This window comes from Mytilus trossulus, chromosome 9 (genome assembly GCF_036588685.1).
Source record: "Mytilus trossulus isolate FHL-02 chromosome 9, PNRI_Mtr1.1.1.hap1, whole genome shotgun sequence".
Lineage (NCBI taxonomy): Eukaryota > Metazoa > Mollusca > Bivalvia > Mytilida > Mytilidae > Mytilus > Mytilus trossulus.
Genome location: NC_086381.1, coordinates 8,924,227 through 8,944,579, shown reverse-complemented (window position 1 = coordinate 8,944,579; position 20,353 = coordinate 8,924,227). Strand labels below are relative to the sequence as shown.

Genomic DNA, 20,353 nt, shown 5'->3' with positions numbered 1-20,353 from the left:
AGAGAAAAACGAATGTTATAGTTGGATTTCCTTTGTATAATTTATTGTTATTTGACCTTTCACAAACTCGTCTTATATACTTAGATATATGACATGTTACCTTCAAAGCCTAAGCAATATATATCTACGTACGAATGTCATGTTGCGCAGAAAATAATCAGACAGACATTATACTATCCTGATTTTCACATAAATTAAGAATGGTTCAATGAACCATGAGTGAGGGGCCTGACAAAATTATCGGATTTAATGATATATAATAGCCCCAATATAACTGCATACAAAATACCATTGACTTATCGTTAGGAGTTTACCTTAAACTGACACGTTCGCAAAATTTAACATTGGAAGCCAACCTTTGTATAACTGAATAAATATTTACAACTCTAGTAATATCATACCTTGTTGATTAGTAGTTGTTTTGCCTTTCTACTAGATTAACCTGAGTTATTAAATAAAGGTCATTAAAACATCAAAGATATTTTATCAATCATGTATTTACAAATCTACGTGGTATCAGCATAACTGTCATATTTGTTCAATTTGGGATGGTTTATTGGTCCTGTAATAATATAAATGCTTCAAAAATACGTCACTTTTTGTGGCGTTGATACATTCCTGTTTAACGCAGTTTTCACTTCGTTTATGGTGTACTGGCGTGTTGTCGTGAATTCATGGCAGGTGTCCGTTTTTATTAACAAGATTTAAACTATTATGATATTGATCTTTATTTCTCTGCCCTGAGTGTTCTTGCGTATAACTAACCTATTTTCTGTCATGCTATATTTTATATTATTTAAACATTGCAATACAAGTGGGAGGTTTTGTTAGCCATAAAATCAGATTCAACCCACTATTTGTTTTAAGAATTGACCTGTACCAAGTTTGGAAGATGGATGTTGTTATCAAATAGTCTATATCTATGTATGTTGGTGTTTGGTTGTTAGTTGCAGTTCAGTGTTACTTTTTTGCGTTGTTTTCTTCTTATCGTTTTTTTTTTTTAATTTGTTTTCTCAGAATCTTTTTATAACAATGAAACAGCGTTTTACGACTGTTGCCTTTATTTATCAATCATATATGAAGTTGGTCACTTTTGCAATACCCTTCACTACATGCTATATAACAGTAGTATACCGCTGTTCAAAACTCATAAATCCATGGACAAAAAACAGAATCGGGGAAACAAACTAAAACCGAGGGAAACGCATTAAATATAAGAGGAGAACAACGACACAACACCGAAACGCAACACACACAGAAACGTACCAAGCAACAGACAAAACACCACGAGAATACCAAATATAACATCAAAACCAAATACATGATTTTGGGATAGACAAGTACCGTGCCACGTCTTATCTCAATATCTCAAAAATAAGAGAAAACACAAACGACTCATATAGTAAATGGTTCACTTTCAAGCCCTTCAAATTATAACGCGGTTGGACTATGACATTTGCAATGTTGAGCATTATGTTGCGTAAGCGATGAATAATGTAACAATGAGAATCTGTTATTATATTTTAATCAGCATTCAATAAGTTAACAATTATAAAGATCTCAGTATATTTTTATAATCAGCATTAAATAATTTAACATAAACAAAGATAGAAGTCAAACTTTATACAAATAACAATAATGATCAAATCTATGCTTCATTATAATTTCTGTTGTAGAAATTATTGTGGGGAAAGATACTAATAGAAATGTGTATGTGTTTATGACCATATGAGTATTTTGACCATACGCTTATGGTTATGACCGTATGGGTTTATACTCATATGATCCGACCATACACGTATATTCCAACCGTACGCGTATGATTGGGGTTACTTAACTCTTCATAAGGTGTGACCCTTCTAGTTGTCAAGTCATTAAAATGACGATATCAGAGGTAATTTTATTATATTATAATGATAAAATGATTAACTAAAAAAAATAAGCAATTTCATGCATTTCATTTGATTTTACTCACTAGTCACAACTATAGAATAATCATGTTATACCTAATTATCGATTTGTAATTACGCTTGAATGGTAACATGTCGACTGCAATTTCAGAACACTCATTATTGAAACGTCAATTATTATTTAGCTTTTTAGTAGTAGCCTATTGTGACAATTGAAAACGATGCAGAGTATACTTAAACCAAAAACCATCTTGTATAAGTCGAACATAGACTGACAAAACATGACATACATAGATCAACGATTAAATAGTTTGTACCCAAAATATAATATATATTCATCCTTCACCTTTTATAAGTTGTTCTTGATTAAAAAATGTGTACCCATAATAAACATATTCTCTTTCACATCTTGATCTCTGTTCTAGTTTTGAATTGCATAACAATTGTATGATATCAGTCTATTTCTATTATGTTTCTCATATCTTAATTTTGAAATAGGTTTCGACTTTCAAGAAAGGACTTTCCTAAATAGTCAAATAGTAAAATCTGATTTTTGTACTTTGAATTTATCAATTTTCGTGTTTGCAGGAAGTGTTGTGAATATTAAAGATCGGAATTTAATGATAATATTCTATGGTTTGATATTAACTTTAACAGCACAAAATAATGTAAATGCCACTAGAACCTATTTTTATTAAAAGAGAATAAAGATGGACATATGTAGTACTTCAAGGTGACTTTTTAACGCTGCAAAGAAGACGGGCTTTATGGTTTGCAGATAAAGTGACGTTCATGATTAACTTTCATCAAGCATGGTTAAAATTAAATTAATAAGAAGAAATTGAATATGCTTGCCTTCCGACCGCACTATATGCGACGCATGGCGCTAATAGGAATTATAATCATGAGGCAAAACAAATGACAGATGGCAATACTTTAGCCTACTATGCGTTATAGTTACATAAAACTGCAGTGTCAATAAACTCAAACAAATCAAATACGTGATTTGATGTAAGTGATTCTATTATCAAAAGTATAACTTATTAATGATAGTATAACTTATACATGTTACATGGGTAATGGTATAATACTGTTTTCATTTGAGACCTTTTATGATTATCATGGATAATAATGAATGGAGAATGAGATTCGTTGTCAACTTGCAATGTTATTAGTTTTATTTAACATCATTAACAATAATACATATATAGCAGTATAAAAATATAAACTCTTTTTCACAAATAAATTGGAGAGACAGATAAAGTACAACGATTTTAACAATCAAAAATGATTAAAATGAACATAAAAATGCAAAATGCCCAGAACACTTAAAGTGGTATCTTATGATCTATGGCAGTAAAAGTCTTTTTATTCTATATCCCAACTAAATAAATATAGCATTATTTTGGTCAAAACTGCCTTTAATACTGTTGATCAGTATGTGTTGACCTTCACACATATAGACAAAAAAAGACGGATTCCAAAATTTGATTTAGTTACAAAGGAAATTATCTGACCATGTTGAAAACGATATTCATTAAACACAACGGATGATTTGTTTGTTCGTTTGCTTTTTAAATATGCTTATTTATCAAATACAGTATTTACTTTTTCTGACTCGATATTCCATCACATTAAAATACTTTCAATTATATGTGACGTCCTTTGGGATTTGGACGCAAAACATACGATCCGACATAATGCAAAAGACGTTCATATTGACTGTTACAAAATGTTTATGCCATTTGACAGTGCGTTATTATTAAAATATATGTTAATGCAATTGTGTCGAAAAATAGATACCTACATCTGTCATCCAAATGAACATAATTTTGAAAGTTTTGCTGATAGTTAGTATAATGGTTTCCCATTCGTTTAAGAAGCAAACTAAATACAACAAACTAAGTAATATATAAATACAGTATTCTAAAAAGAAATCAAGCAATCGCCGGGTTCCATTATTTTAGGTCTACATTCGATTTAATCCATGAAATTCAAAGTTCACATGTGTTGTTATTCCATTCAAGAGAATAAAAACAAGATTTCAATGTATTTGGATTGTAAAGGATCTTTCCAGAAACTCATCTTCATTCCTCTTGGTTTGGATAATTGAATAAAATTTCAGCGTTGCACATTTTTTTCCCTTTCCAATAATTCTTTATGTTGTTATAATAATGGGACATAGATTGTTCATACCCGCTTTGTAACAGCTGTAAAATATAGAGAACAACAACACCAAACAGTCAGCTCTAATTTGGGAGTCTCCATCCATGCGACTTTGGTCCGAATCTGTACACAAGTCGCCTGTTTAATACAGGTTCCATTATTTTCCGTTTATAATAATATCTGGAAAACAAGCAAAATATTGAAATTTATCTGTATTTTATTGGGACATAGTTTACGACGAACATTTAAAGTTATTTGTAATTCTTTGATAAAACATCAGAATGATTTCAATTTCTTTTGTTTAACATTAAGTGGCCCCTTGTAAGCCATTCAGAAACTAGCATCATCTGAAGATTCCAGAAAATTTTGAATAAATCATGATAAAGGAAGACAATAACAATCAAAACCAAGAAGTAAACAAAGACTAAAAAACAAAAGGCATTTTCATCAACAGTTATAAATAATAAATAAGAAACAACACGAACTCCACTAAAAACCAGACAACTAGAAAATTTATATAAACATTTGTTCAGATATCGCTTTTGCTTTCTCAAGTTTGTTGGTAAATTCCTTAAGAGAAAAAATAGCTACCTTATTGCACGACTCATATTTTCGTAATTCATTCGTTCGTTATTTTTTATTTCACCCCACATTCGAGCTATTTCTTTTGTTTTTACCATTCTGAATTCGCCTTTTTCTTGATTGGTCCATTTTATGTAAGAAGGATTTGTTGTTGGATCATTCAAGAGATCACGTAAAAACTCCCACAAGCGTTTACTTCCATCTGAAATTATAAAGCATGTTACAAACATGTTACAAAGTACGAATTGGCACATTTTTTACACATCAATTCATGCCAATTAATATTCTTATTATACATTTATTTTTAATATTGGTCAAATGAGGCCTTACAATGTTTAAATAATCTCATGTTGGTTTTTGAAGAAACGTTGTTATTCATTTAAGAAAATTTAAAGTAATAGAGTTATTGTATCTATTGTCTATGATATCACATAGTTGTGATATATGTAGATTCTTAAATTGATACTATTGAATTATCGGATTTATGCAACCGAGAAAGTTAAGATTATTTTAAAGACATATAATCACAATAAGCTTACTTGTACGTGTCACTGAGGGCACTTGTGTTCCTCGTAATCTGGAAGTACGAGGAGTTTGTTCTGTTTGTTGGTCAGCACTAAACTCTTCGATTACAGTTTTTGGGATTAATTCTTCTGGTGGATTTATACCTGTTTTGATAAACGAACAAAAACTTTAAAATTGCTGATATTGAATAAACTCCTCTTAAATCTTAATTTTGACTTCAACTTAAGTTGGCAACTTGGAACATGTAAATGATCCTATTACAAAATAGTTCCCTTTTTTACTATAAAATCCTGAAACCGTGGTAAAGTGTCATTTTTTATAAGCCAAAGTTCTCTACCACTTTATAAAGTCGAAATATACCAATATTAATTGAAAAACTTAATGAATCACACAACAACAACAAAACAGAGATAACATGGTGTGTCAAGAAACAAGCGGTTCATAATTCGGCGGATTTTTATAGATTGGTATTAGTAATAAAACATTGATAATTCTGACGATTATTTTCCTTACCAAATGTACAATTTGTTAAGCTTTAAATCGAAATGATATGGTTTGCTTTATATCTCACTGGAACCAGAACATATTAGTTTATCAATGTGCTTGAAATACAACTTTTGTCCTCCAGTTGAGCCTAGCAATATTTAACGCACTTTGGCGCATTAACTTAGTGGGATGTATACGTTTTTACTGAATTACCAAATGTACACAGCTACTTTTGCATGGGGACTTTTTCTGTACCAAAAATATGTAATACTGGAAATCTACTTATAATATTCAGTACTATTTTGTGACTTTAAAATTATTGTAATATTTAAGTACTTGTATTCTACAGTACTTGATTTGTACTTGAACTTTTAGTACTCGGCATTTTAAAAATTTGCCTATTACAAATCTCTGAAAGATTTTTAAACATGGACAATTGAAACGGATGTTTTATTTCTGCACCAAAATTTCAAGTGCAAATCAAGTACCAAAAAGACAGGTACCTAAATATTACAATAAATTTAAAGTAAAGATATTGTACTTAATATAAAAAGTAAATTTCCAGTCCTATGGTTTTATGTACATAAAAAGTAACTATGCAAAAGTAGCTGTGTGAGAGTAGCAAATATATACCTTCAAATGTAAAGGTTCTCGTTGTTTTTACAGGTGATTGGTTCAGAAGATCGTTTGGATCACCTTCATCTCCAATGCAATAAAATTCTTTACCTACTTGGGCCAATACTTGGCTATCTCTAACTTCAACTCTCACGTTTTCTGTAAATATGCAAATTAAACAAATCCGATAAGCAAGATTGGTAGTGTATGATAGGCTATATAATAACTACAAGGCATTAGTTGCCATTTGCGCGACAGGAAACAAAATATTCAATCTGCCTTAAAAAAAAAAAAAAAAAAAAAAAAGATTAAATATGTTTTTCATTTAATGTGGTACCTAACATTACAGGGATACAACTCTGTAAAATCAGCTAAATGTTTTAATTACGTTGTGTTTTTACGGGGAGAAAAGCTTTTCAGAGATCAAAGTAAGTTTTTATCAAACTGCTATATAAACAGTGTATTTTTTCCGATAAAACGGTTGGTACTAATTTTTGAAGTTTTTATATTTTTGTCAAAGGGTCAAGGTAAAAACTTTGTCAAAGTTTGAAGAAAATTAAACGAGCCAAATTAATTTTAGTTAAAGTGTTGGGTACCACCTTAAAAAAAATCAGAAAAAACTGTATGAGGTAAAATATTGTATGGTATTGTCTTTTTGATATAAATTAACAAAGTGTCGACTGATACATGAATGCATTCAATACAATTTATAGACTGAACGGTTCATACAGAGGCAAGAAGACAACGTGCACTTACTTACTAGCTAATGAATATACTTATGGGATTTCTTTTTTTCTTATTATGAAGCTTTCTATATGTATTTGTTTCAATTATTTTTACATAAGTATTTTTTTATTTTTACATGAATATTATTTTTACATCAATATTATTTTCACATAAATACTATTTTTACATACATACTATTTTTACATAAATATTATTTTTACATAAATATTATTTTACATAAATATTATCTTTTAAATACATGAATATTATTTTTACATAAATTTTATTTTTACACAAATATTAATTCTACATAAATATATATAGAATAATAGGTAGTTGAGTTTTTGATACTGAATATATCATGTGGAATATCTAGACGAGCTCGTTAGGGCGAGTTAAGATATTTAACATGATATAGTCAGTATCAAAAACTCAACTACCTATTATTCTGTTTATCGGTAATTATAACATCACGCAATGTTATAACATCACGCAAAGTATTGCCTAATATTTTCAGTGATACAGCCAGTACGATGATACTTGAAAATATTAGGCAGTAAGATCAAAGGGAAAATATACGAATTACCGATAATTTAACATATATACCTGTGCGAATTGTCTGGTACGGGGATGAGTCTTCAATTCTCTGCATGCAATCCCAGGATCGATCAAAAACTGGTAAGTGTATAAATGTAAAAGGGTTGTTTATCACCAGGGTCATGTCTGTAAAAAAACATATTGGTTTTTCGTTTAGTTTCTGAACATAAATTAGGACGTTAGTTTTCTGGTTTGAATTGTTTTACATTGTCATTTTGGGGACTTTTATAGCTGAATATGCGGTATGGGCTTTAAATATTATGCTAGAATATTTCAGTAATTTGCATGACTTAATGGTGCTATTACCCGCTACTACCCGATATATGTGCATTGTATTGTCAAAAACAGTCCACATGTATGTAGCAGAAGCATTCTACTGTCCAATAGATAACTATATGTTTACATTTTAACAATTTTGTAAACTTCAATATTTTGGGGCTAAATAGGGGTTTTACTGGACCTACTCCTTTTAAGTAAAGGAGATGCATATATGTAGACAAAATGCAATTCCAAAATTAGAACCGTTGGATAACGAAAACGTTTTTCCCATCTTGTTTATGTGATTATTTATGTCAATTCGTAACACAATGACTTTTTATAAGAAAGAAAAGTTGATAAATTTGATATAATTTTATTCAAATATTTCATTTAAAAGTTGAATTGCAAATATGATGATATTTTAATTTGATGAGGAACCTTAAACAATATAGCATCACCTTTTATGTGTTTACAGGTTTGCTTTCTGAACAGATATCACCAAAATTGTCAAGGTGTAAATGGAATTTGTACTAAATATTTCAGCGGCTGTATGTTCTAAAGATCATGTGTAGAACATTTAATCTTACCTTCGTCCAACATGTTTAAATTATTTTGAAATGAAATTCTTTTTATTTTATATTCTTTAATATTTCAATCTTTTTGGCATTTTAGGGGAATATTGAAATAGAAAATTCACTAGAGAAGCAAAATTATTACGCATTACGAGTCCACTAGATACCTTTTCATCAAATCCATTGGATCATTGTAAAGAGTCTATTTTAAACCATACAGGTAAGTTATAATCAGGAAGGTAAACACGGTTACCGTAACCCATTTCCTTAAACTATAATATTTACATCTGCAGATTTCAAAATATTCGTTGTGACGTAGAAAACTCACTGACGTCGAATCAGTATTAAATGTCATTCAACCTTGTGCATTTAATTCTGTTTAAACATGTTCTTTATTTTAAAGGATTATATTTGGAATTAAGATAAACTTATTATGTCAAAGGGAAAGCACATTTTGATAACCTAAATATCAATAGGTCAAATAACAAACTTTCCACATTATAGACTTTGTATTAAACTAAAATCACCTTTAAACAAATATTGCTTTAAATTGCAGTATTATCTATCAAAATTAATTGCTTTACTTCTTAAATAAATAGATTCCAAAAGGCAATACAAAAGCACATGACAAACAAGGCAAAGAGAATTATTTTATATCAGTACAACGTTTTAAAAATACGAAAACAATAGTAAATTCAAACTACACAGTCAACAAAACAGTGTGTATTCTCTCGCAAATAAAGCCTAGTTTAGAACTAATATGGTAAGGGATGCTAGTTAGGTCGTTAAATGAGATTACCCTCGTATTGCCCATGTAAAATTTCAATATATAATAGTCATTTCAGTTAATATCATAGTAGGTTTGAATATTTGTCTGATCCTAAGTGTTAGCTAACTCTCTTTAAACGATTAGTGTAACAATATTATATATAAAATACTGAACTCCGAAGAAAGTTCAAAACGGAATGTCCCTAATCAAATGGCAAATTCAAATGATAAAACACATCGAATGAATGAACAAATAGAACATGTCCAAAATAAATCTAAACATAAGTAATTAATAAAATAATTCATTATTGTTTCGTGATAATAACATGCTTTTGTGGAGGGTTTTGTAATAGATCAGAGATATCAGTAATCATAAGTTCAAACAAGAATGTGTCCCCAGTACACAGATGCCCCACTCTTACTATCATTTTCTATGTTCAGTGGACCGTGAAATGTCGGTCAGAACTCTAATTTGGCATTAAAATTAGAAAGATCATATCATAAGGAACATGTATACCAAGTTTCAGGTTGATTGGACTTCAACTGCATCAAAAACTAACTCGACCAAAAACTTTAACCTGAAGCAGGACAGACAAACGAACGAACGGACGGACGGACGAACAAACGGACGGTCGAACGAACGGACGGACGAACAGACGGACGGACGAACGATCAAACGGACGGACGGACGAACGAATGAACTGACGGACGAACAGATGCACGGACGCACAGACCAGAAAACATAATGCCCCTCTACTATCTACTACTAGGTGGGGCATAAAAAGAAATCAATCTCCGTGACCAAAGTTGAGAAACATAAACACTGCCAAAACTGCTTAAAATCTATCAAGTTTTCTAAATATTTCAGCGTAGTTAGTTAGATTTTAAATTTTACATAGATAATCTTTCAAAGTTTTTATGTTAATTTTAGATATAGGTATTTGCATATAAGTTGAATTTCAGATATATAAGTTTAAACTCAGATATATAAGTACATGTGTATTTAATTGATAATTTTAGTGGATATGACGTAGATATGTTCTACCGGCTTTGGTACAATATACAATATCCTTTCGTAATCAAGACATTTAAAAATGTACAGGGTTGATATGCATAACACACATAGTAAATATCTAATTGCAGTACTAATTAATCGTATTAAAAGTAGAAAAATCAGTCCGTTCGAATCTAAACTTTATTTTCGTGATTTTACTTTTTACGTAGTTTTATGCACATCATGTCTCAATGTCATTGTTATAATGCTTTACATTTAACGATTCTGAAGTTTGGCATATCACCATATTGTACGATGCTTTTTATTTTACTACCAATTATAATAAGGCAACAATAATATACCGCTGCATATAAATATAGGTAATGAAATATGTTTTAATAATGAATCTACCTTGTTCGTACATGCTGCAAGTGTCAAGTGAATTAATTTTAAATTATTTTAAAATCTTTGAAAATGTGCATGACACAATAATAGCTAAATTTGGATATTATCGAAAATGGATGTGCATGATTAATTGTTCTCCTCTTGGAGTTTAATAATATTTTTTATTTGCGGAAGTTCACCGTTACCTTGAATAAATATTATTTCACAATGTTTTGTGCAAAATTTTATTATTTTTAGTATAAAAAAACAAATTTCAATATGGACACTCAATAATCAAAAGTCAAATAAGCTAGGACAAAAGCATAGCGAAACCAAATATGTTCAGTGGTCAAACAATTACCCTCATAATAAGCAAATATCCTAATACATTTGTAATGCCAACCAATTCTGTTTTACGCCAACAATTTAAATTCAGGATGAACTCTTCGTATTATTCTGCTGTTTGAAATATCAAAATTAATCTTAATATGTTTCGTGATTTTTTTTCAACTTTTGTTGACAAAAAGTATTATTATTACCTTCATTTAGAGAGATGCATGTATCTTACAAGTTTTATTATCTTCAGAAATTACTCTTTTGTTAATAGTTACCTGTCTATTCTGTCATTTATTGTATTTGATTTGTAATTTGTCCTCATGAAACACATATGTTGTATCGGAGTGTAAATACAGAATTGAATTGAATTGAATTGTTACGTTCTTATTTTGCAATTTCTTTCATATTCAAAATCATTTCAGTTATACATCAGACCTTAGATGTTAGAGTCAAAATTTGTACAATTTTTGGTACTTTTTTACAATTAAAATAGAAAACAGAATTAGTATTAACATGTAGTAATTATGCAAACAGTTTCTATTTTGTTTAAATCTCTGATTTTATAAATGTTAACAAGAGGGGGTTTATCAGCAATTCAATGATTTCTAACAAGAAACAAAAAAACAAAAAAAGAAGAACGACCACTAGCATCCTCATTCGGCGTCATTTCGTTAAACATAATAGAATCACTTATCATAGGCATGAGCAAACGAAAAACTATAAATAGCATACCGAACTTAAATGCAAATTTAAAACGAGGAGGTCTTTACAAACAGACAAAATCAAACGCAATCGACCTACATCATAGGTGAACAAAAACTGCCATATTCCTGACATAATAAAGGAATTGTCCGAAAACAAAATCAATGCTGGTGGTTCGGTGTTTTCCTTATACATTTTGAAATTCCTTGTTTTTTTCTAGGTTTTTTTCTTTCGAATGCGATGAATATAAAATACTGTGTAAACATGTATGACACTAATTTATAGTTAAGAAATTTTAAATTGATTATGTCAATGGTATTAATTGTATACATAATGAAACGATTAAAAGTAAAATCACAAAAATACTGAACTTATAAGAAAATTAAATCGGAAAGGTCTATTCTGCTATTTGTATATCCTTTATTATATGTTATTACCAGTAAATGTGTTTGTTTTCTTTAGTATGCTCAAATGTTAAAAGTAAACACTTTTTACAAAAGACATAGCAAATCAAACATCAGATATCCCAATCTTCCTACGGTGTTTTTTTATAATTCATCTTTAGTTCATCTTTAGTTCATCTTTGATGAAGTGTCTTTTAAGCACACTTATAACCAGATATATTAAACTTTTTAAGTGATCACATTATCGTATATGCAAGTGAATACGAAAAAAACTGTTCAAACAACTAGGCTAAACAATAAGATACAAATAAAGGCAACAGTAGTTTCCCGCTGTAGAAGAGTCATAGATCGAATTAAGAGAAAACAAATCCGCGCTGCAATTTTAAACCGAGGAAAACACATCAACTATGAGAGGAATACAACGAAACCAGAGAAACACCAGGATACATAGACTCGGACAATCGGATAACAACTGCCATATTCTTTACTTGGTACAGAACATTGTAAGAAAATATTGTGGGTTAATACTGGTTTTATGTCTAGCCAAACCCCCTTGTAAACGTGGTTGATTTTTAATGTCTATCATGGTAGAATGGTTCAGGTCAATTTAAATTACGTGGCAGCAAGATGTATCAGTACCGCTTGACCAGTCATTTCAGTCATATAAGTAAATGTGTCAATAAAATTTATATGTTACAATAAAAAGAAATATCTGTATTTAAAATGTCCTACTAAGATTTTGATCTTAACACAATTAAAAATGTGTATGCAAAAAAAATTGAATATTTGCTCAGATATTTTCCTCACAATACATCAACAGTGTCAAGGTTTTTCAAACGCAATGAATAGAGATGATTTTAGTACTTTATCGTGCAATTCAGTGTTATTTTATAGGAAGTTCATGGTTGTATGAAAATAAGACATTATTTTAGGAAATAATAGTACACACGACAATTCATTGGTTGAAATTCATACATATTTTAACAAACGAACTTCACCTTATAACACTGTTTTTCAACTTTTGTAGATTTTGCACTATTTCAACAATGATATCTGTCCCATTAGACAAACGGAAACAAATATTTGGAAAAGACATATCAGCACTCTTGATAACAAAATACGTGAACGATACTTTTGTAATGTTTATCATCGCTATTTTGTGCATTTTTCATTTGATCTTTTTTTGTGATACTTTTTATATCACGCTTCTCGCTTGAGTTGGAAAAATTATCGCTAGAAACTAAGAGGTCACTTGGCGTTGCTAACGAAATTGACATTGAAATTGACAACGTCGTCATAGGTAAAATAGCGATAAACAGATTATCATTGGTCATCTCAACTCGATTGCTTTTCTCACTTTCGCTGTACAAGCTCAAGCGAGATAATCAACGATAATCTATAATTATTGTTATCAACTTATATATATATATATATGATATTCTTGTTAAAATAGTTAAATATATATATATATATATTATGTGAAACAACTATTTCGGTATAATTATTATTATTAGTATAATTATTATCTTATATGTGTTTGTGATTAACTTAATATTTTTATTGAAGAATGGCATGCTTCTCAAGTAAATTTATTGGGGTGTAAAAGCGTTGACCGAAGTTCATTTTGTATGAAGCGAGAAAGCGCTTTATACTAAAAATGTGCGCACGGTCAACGCTTTTACAACCCTATAAAGTTACAAAAAGAAGCATTTAATACTTATAGTTACATTTTTTTAGCTATGATCATGAAAACACGAATTTTATAAATTTTGTATTTTATTCACCTGTGCACTTTTTTGTGGGACCACGTACTATCATGAATGAAAAGTGTTATTGAGTGATGCAATTGCCTACGGAATGACACGTGATGTGCAGTTAGCCAATCAAAATAAAGTATTATAATGAAACATACATCTAATGTAACTATTTAGAATTATAAACTAATATATTATGTGAAACACATTTTTTTGTGATGATTATTAATATTATATTATGTATATATATTCCAGCCCATAAGAGTATTTGCACCGTACGAGTACGGTATGGACTGCATACGTATATTCGTACGGGTGTATTCTTGTACGGTATAGTATGAGTTTGACCATCCATTTATTTATTTCGACCATATGGCTAAATTTTAGACAAATGTTTATAAATCAAAATCAACTATTCAGTTTTACAAACATTACTACAATTAGATGAATAAAGTGATTGAGCGAACATTCAATCAATTGCAATTAAATATTTGTTTATCTATACTATTTTCGTATTCTCGCACACGGTAACACATGCTGCCAAACGGAATGTCAGACTTTTTACATTAATTTACATGTTCTGTTCATGCATGTTACTTTAAATTTGCATGCTATAGTGATTAAAAGTTCCTTAATGTCATGAAAACTTTTCTTCACGCAATATGTTGAATTTTAATAACTTCAATTTCAGTGAGCATAATTTAATCTCATCTATTACTGACATGTTAAATACTGGAAATTGGAAGATTGAATTAACATGACTCTTCTAAGTAATTAAAATACTATTTTTTTTATTTCAACTACAATTATTAAACTTAAACAGTTTCTTAAAATTAAGCAGATCGTACGCGTACAGTCCGACCGTATGCGTATTTTGTAAAAGTACACATACGGTTCAGACCGTACGCGTACGGTCCAAATACTCATATGGTCTGAAACATATATATCCATGATCAAAATAAATGTTTTACTGGAAAATATATCAAAATATGAGCAGCGTCGGGTAGACATCGACCTTATTGAAAATGAACGTATACATGTACATTAATGATAAGATTTTGATTGATTTTTTACCATTCGAAAATGAAATTAAAATTAAACTTTCGTTTCTTTTGTAGGTTTTTTTTTTATAACAACTAATTTTTTCAAACAGTTACAGACTTTGCATAGAGATATTTTCAGTTCGAAATGATTTAACAAATCTAACGATATTAATTTGCATAAGGTCGATTGATATCTGATGCGGGTGATATATCGTCCAATCGAGTAAAATTATAAAGTATTTCTATACTGCCAAACAAATTGTCACGAATAGCTACAGAACAAAATACCGTAGTGCACATAACAATATTGAAAATGCTAAAAATTTTACCATGGCATTGTAAAGATAAAATTTAAAACAATACCACAATCAACAGCATAGCCATACAGAGAGATACGAACACTTGACAATAAACAGATAGATATCTTTTGTCGTAAGTGATAGTTCTATGTATGATCGGTGTGTGTGCCATTCGATTAGTGGCTTTCCTTTTTGAATTTTGAATCACGTTACAAAAGATTACATTTTGATGATTGTGCCTCACATTTCATTCGCATTTGAAGCAATACTGGGATAACACTCGTGGCAAGTATTCATATCTTAACCAAATTAACAAAAAGCGATGAGACAAGATAACAATTATTTTATCCAAACACTATAAAAACAATTTAGAGGTACAAAAGAAATCCTGCAATTCTAAGTAAGTCTAAGTGCTTTGGAAAATGTTTTGTCCAGTCGTACAATCGGTGTGTTTAAATGAATGGCGTGTCACAATCTAGTGACATGTGCGTAATATTTTTCAATTTAGTCTGAGCAAAAGGAAGGAACTGCTAGTACGAATTTGTTGTACCTAAAGGAAACTTATCAAAGGAAGTGAAACCGAAAATACCTATACTATGAGGAACAGCATTTTATTCACAGATACCATGTGATGATATTTTTTTTCAGGAAACATTATCAGTCGTTTTTGTTATTGGTTACCCATTACTTTGATTTTAAATTCCCCAACGGTCACCCATGATGTTCCAAAAATCATTCCGGTTAACCTACTTTGCAGAACCTTAACATAGTTTTAAATGTCCTTTTGACTGAATAAGATTATTTTAGTCTTGGTATCAAAGGGTTAAACATAATAGCAAGATTATGCTGTACGATTACAAAACTTGTCATAGGAAGCGAAACCGTAATACCTATACTATGAGGAACAACTTTTTATAAAACATGTGATGCTTCTTATTTTCTGGAAAAATCATTATTCGTTTTGTTATTGGTCAGCATTTTATAACTCTGAATGAAAAACAGCCTCCATTGATGGGTGCTAAAATTGGTTCAATCATTTGAGATAATGCAATAATATCAATTGTCAATATTTTTCCGTAGCTTTGCAATTTATTATATACACATGGTCTATCATGGGTACTATTGTTTGTCTGTTTGTCTTTTTCATTTTTAGCCATGGCGTTGTCAGTTTGTTTTAGATTTATGAGTTTGACTGTCCCTTTGGTATCTCTCGTCTCTCTTTTACGCAATAATAGAAAGCGAGTTTTTTTTTCTTTTCAAGGAAATTCAAATAACATTTAAATGTAAAATATGAAACATATATTCAAATGAAGAATACATTGTATAATATTTCCCAATAAAGCATACATTTTTGTAATTAAAAGAACAAATAAAATACAGCTCTTCTGGAATGTTACCTATCACACGCCAATAAAGGAAATATGTTTCAAAACGTTTATTATAAAAGAAAGAGGAATGATTACAGAACCATTATTTGGCATCGACATAAAAAGCTAAATTCTGTAATCTTTTTTCAATCAATTTAGTTCTTTTCATAAATGAATAGAAATATACAATCTGGGAGCTTCAACTCATAAGAATCAGTTGTGATATCACTATGATGACATACAAATTCTTAAATAGACATTATTGACCTATATCATGTATAAATGTCGTTCCACAGACAGTTTGAGGGGTTGCATAAGACATGAAGAAATGTCTACGGTGAAGGCAACAGTAGGATACCGCAAGAAAACATAGTCGATTATGCAAAAACAAATTCGGGTTACAAACAAAACCGAGTGAAACACATCAACTATTCGACGTTAACAACGAAACAACAGAAATACAGAACTGCAATAAATAAAACAAAGACAAACATAGAAACGGACTAATTGATAACAAATACAAAAGAACTGCCTTCGTACAGGATATTTTAAGAAAAATGGTTCCCATCAATTTATAAATTTGTAAAGCTATAATCTTTATATTAAAAGTTTTCTTTTTCTTTTTCTTTCTTCTATATAGTGTTAATAACAGAATCAAAACAGTGAGTGAATAATTTCTATGATGTAAAATGCCATTCGAATATATTAGTACTAAGTTGTATATACATTATGTACACAGCCATGTATTACATAAAGTAATAACTTATATATTTCTTGCCAGTAAGTATTATTATAAGGGCATGTAATAAAAAAATGTTTATAGTTGTCAAGTTCTGACAAACAAATGTCCTACGAACATCAGAAGGAAGGATGTATCAGACATTTTAGATTTTCAATTAAATGAGGCCGGCGTACCCTTATTAAATCTTCTCATATTTATATAATCTTATGCTTATACTATTTGCAATTCGATTGGAGCCAACAACAAGGATTTGCTTAGATAGCTGTATTAAAAGTTTGTTAAAAAAAAACGAATAGGTGTTTTTAAAATAATTTCTTCAGTTGGTTTTATAATTGAGGTACAAATACAAAGCAACATAATAAAGTTATCTTCCTTTTCCATGTATTTATGAAAGATAGAAGATTTTGATTGAGGCATTTTCGGGGCTAAGTTGTCTTTTAAGTTAGTGATAATCATCAAGAGTTGTATGGGCTGATAGTCTCAGAACGGATCATTTAAAATGGTCGATGCCACTGCTGGTGGACGTTTCGTCCCCGAGGGTATCACCAGTCCAGTAGTCAGCACTTCGGGGTTGACATGAATATCAATTGTATGGTCATTCTTATAAATTTCCTGTTGACAAAACTTTAATCTTGTCGAAAACTAAGGATTTTCTTATCCCGGGAATAGATTACCTTAGCCGTAGTTGGCACAGCTTTTTGGAATTTCGGGTCCTCAATGCTCGTCAATTTTGTACTTGATTGGTTTTAGAACTATTTTGATATGGGCGTCACAGATGAGTCTTATGTAGACGAAACGCGCGTCTGACGTATTAAATTATTATCCTGGTACCTTTGATAATTATTTAAAAATACTAGATGTTTTGTTAGTATTTTTTATTGCATCCTGCTTTTGACCTGGTTGATCTAGAAACACCTTTTGTCGACACGGAGACTAAAATCGTATCATAGAAAATATGGCCGTTTGGTGTCACCGACGTCTTTTGATAAAATGAACAGAGGTTTCTATTTTTATCATTTTATTTCAAGTATGAACAATATCTAATTGTTAAAAAATTTCCCTATTGTGTAATAAAATTAAAATTGTTCCTAAAATGACAGACTTATGTAAAAATAAATTGAGGGTATAATAAGTTTTCACAAGGGGCCGTCAAATGATTATTTTATGTCAACAAAGGATCTTGTTTTTTCCTGATATTTAATGGAATTTTTCTCCTTGAAGGTCATAATCCAACAGTGAATTGAACTGATTAAACTGAGATACTTTTGATGGTTTATTTGTCCATGATCAAACATTTGTCTACAATTGTAAATCTTAATGCTTATCTATAAAATATCTATAAAGATATATCTATATAAGTATACCAAGTAAACATCACTTAAATATGTAGAATTTTGTTATCTTTACTTTTGTGGATTCTATGTCACACCAGACAGTAAGAAATATATGCAGCTAAATCGGGTAAAATAGATCAAAAAATATGTGAGTAACACCATCACACAACTTGTTCTCTTAGGAAACATAGCTGTCACCGCTACCGGACTCGCTCGTTATCTTGAGTTGTTTCTTCTTGTCAATTTACGAGATTTGAACAAAGAGACTTACTGTCGCCTTTATTCAACCGCATTCTTCTCAACGCAGTCACTTATAGTTCAAAGTTTGGTACCATAAGCCAACCTCATTTTAATCAAAACTCATTCCCTCATTTGTGATTGAATTATATGACTGGTGAGGTCATATAACATTCAAAATTTTGATTGGCACGGCCTCTATAAGTTTGTGCTCGAATAGATCAAATTTTAACCCAAAACAAATAGTGGCATATATTGATAATATTATAAAGTAACGATTTATTCAGTAGTGTGTTTATTGATTGGTCTATTGACAGAGATGATGAATTTAGCCTTGAAATATTTAGAAGTTACTGTCTTCTTATTTCAATATTTTTAGTAAAGCATAATGATATGTCAATGAAAATATACATCACAATAATTTCGACTGGACATTTTTAATATGGCAAACGATTTTGAAACACCCATCTGTATAGTTTATATAAAATATTTTCACATTAAGAGTTAATAAAAGTGTTAAAGCTTTCTTTTATGAGGCCAAATTTTACGTTTAAGACCTTGCTAAGAAAAGCTTGCTAGTTTGATAGGAAATATCAGTACTAATAGTCCGGCGGCTTTGTAAAAAATTGTGCACATCCTGTTACAAGCATGAAATTTAGCATAGACCTTCCTCAACTATTACTCTTTTATTTCAGATAGGGAGGCATTTGAAAAAAATGTCTCACTTCCGGTAAAATCCAAAATGGCGGACGTTATACTAAAAGCAGCCCAATATCGAAGGCTAGCGTGTAAAAATGTCTTCTTATCATGCTACTATCATAATATTTGGTACAGACCTTGGTGTTTTACTATTTTTGGATAAATTAAATAGATTAGATGTCTTCAGAAACCCCACTTCCGGTTAAAATCCAATATGGCGGACATTGTACTTAAATAAGCTTATTTTTTAGGGAGGGTAATTGAAATGTGTTTTAACGTACTGCTACCAATAATTACATTGTGTATGAACCTTTCTTTGGTGCTTCTGATGGAGACAATGTATAAGACATATGTCTTAAAAACCCTTACTTCCGGAAGTATCCAAAATGGCGGACAGAGAAATATCAATTTTTTATTCAAATTTTCAACTTTTTTCAAAATGATTTTATTTTGTGCTGGTCATTTAACTTTTGGCTTTAAGTTATCCCCAAAACCACTTATTCTAGCATGTTGTAAATGCTAAGATATAAAGTTGACACTTCCGGTAAAAATATGACGTAAATTTTAAACATGAGTCCTCAATCTATTTCTTCGATGTACAGTTTTGGATAGATTGATTTAAACAAAATAAAATCACTATAGTACTAAAAAATATTTAAAACTACTTCTATTTGGCCAAGAATACATGCTTATTCACAGTCACCACCACATGCATACAAGGCAGTACACGGGAGACCCAATTTTACACATTAAAAATAACCGCGGCATCCTTTCTTACATCCATAATGTACAAGCTTCTGAAAAAATGATGAGGTCTCAGAAAGAATTTTTTTTAAAGGGACCCTCTTTGTCC

General features: G+C 30.3%; 1 protein-coding gene across 3 annotated transcripts in view; it reads right to left on the bottom strand.

The window, feature by feature from the left end:
* Nucleotides 1–1,533: 1,533 nt before the first annotated feature.
* Nucleotides 1,534–20,353, bottom strand: part of LOC134685073 (ETS-related transcription factor Elf-5-like) — a 41,679-nt gene continuing 22,859 nt past the window's right edge. For all 3 annotated transcript variants that reach the window (XM_063544460.1, XM_063544459.1, XM_063544462.1), the window contains exons 2-6: nucleotides 7,617–7,733; nucleotides 6,303–6,443; nucleotides 5,198–5,326; nucleotides 4,668–4,860; nucleotides 1,534–4,256 (exon numbers count right to left, since the gene is read on the bottom strand). In XM_063544460.1, coding sequence (XP_063400530.1) covers nucleotides 4,160–4,256; nucleotides 4,668–4,860; nucleotides 5,198–5,326; nucleotides 6,303–6,443; nucleotides 7,617–7,731 — 675 coding nt within the window. In that variant the 5' untranslated portion in view covers nucleotides 7,732–7,733 and the 3' untranslated portion in view covers nucleotides 1,534–4,159. The remainder of the gene's footprint in view (nucleotides 4,257–4,667; nucleotides 4,861–5,197; nucleotides 5,327–6,302; nucleotides 6,444–7,616; nucleotides 7,734–20,353) is intronic.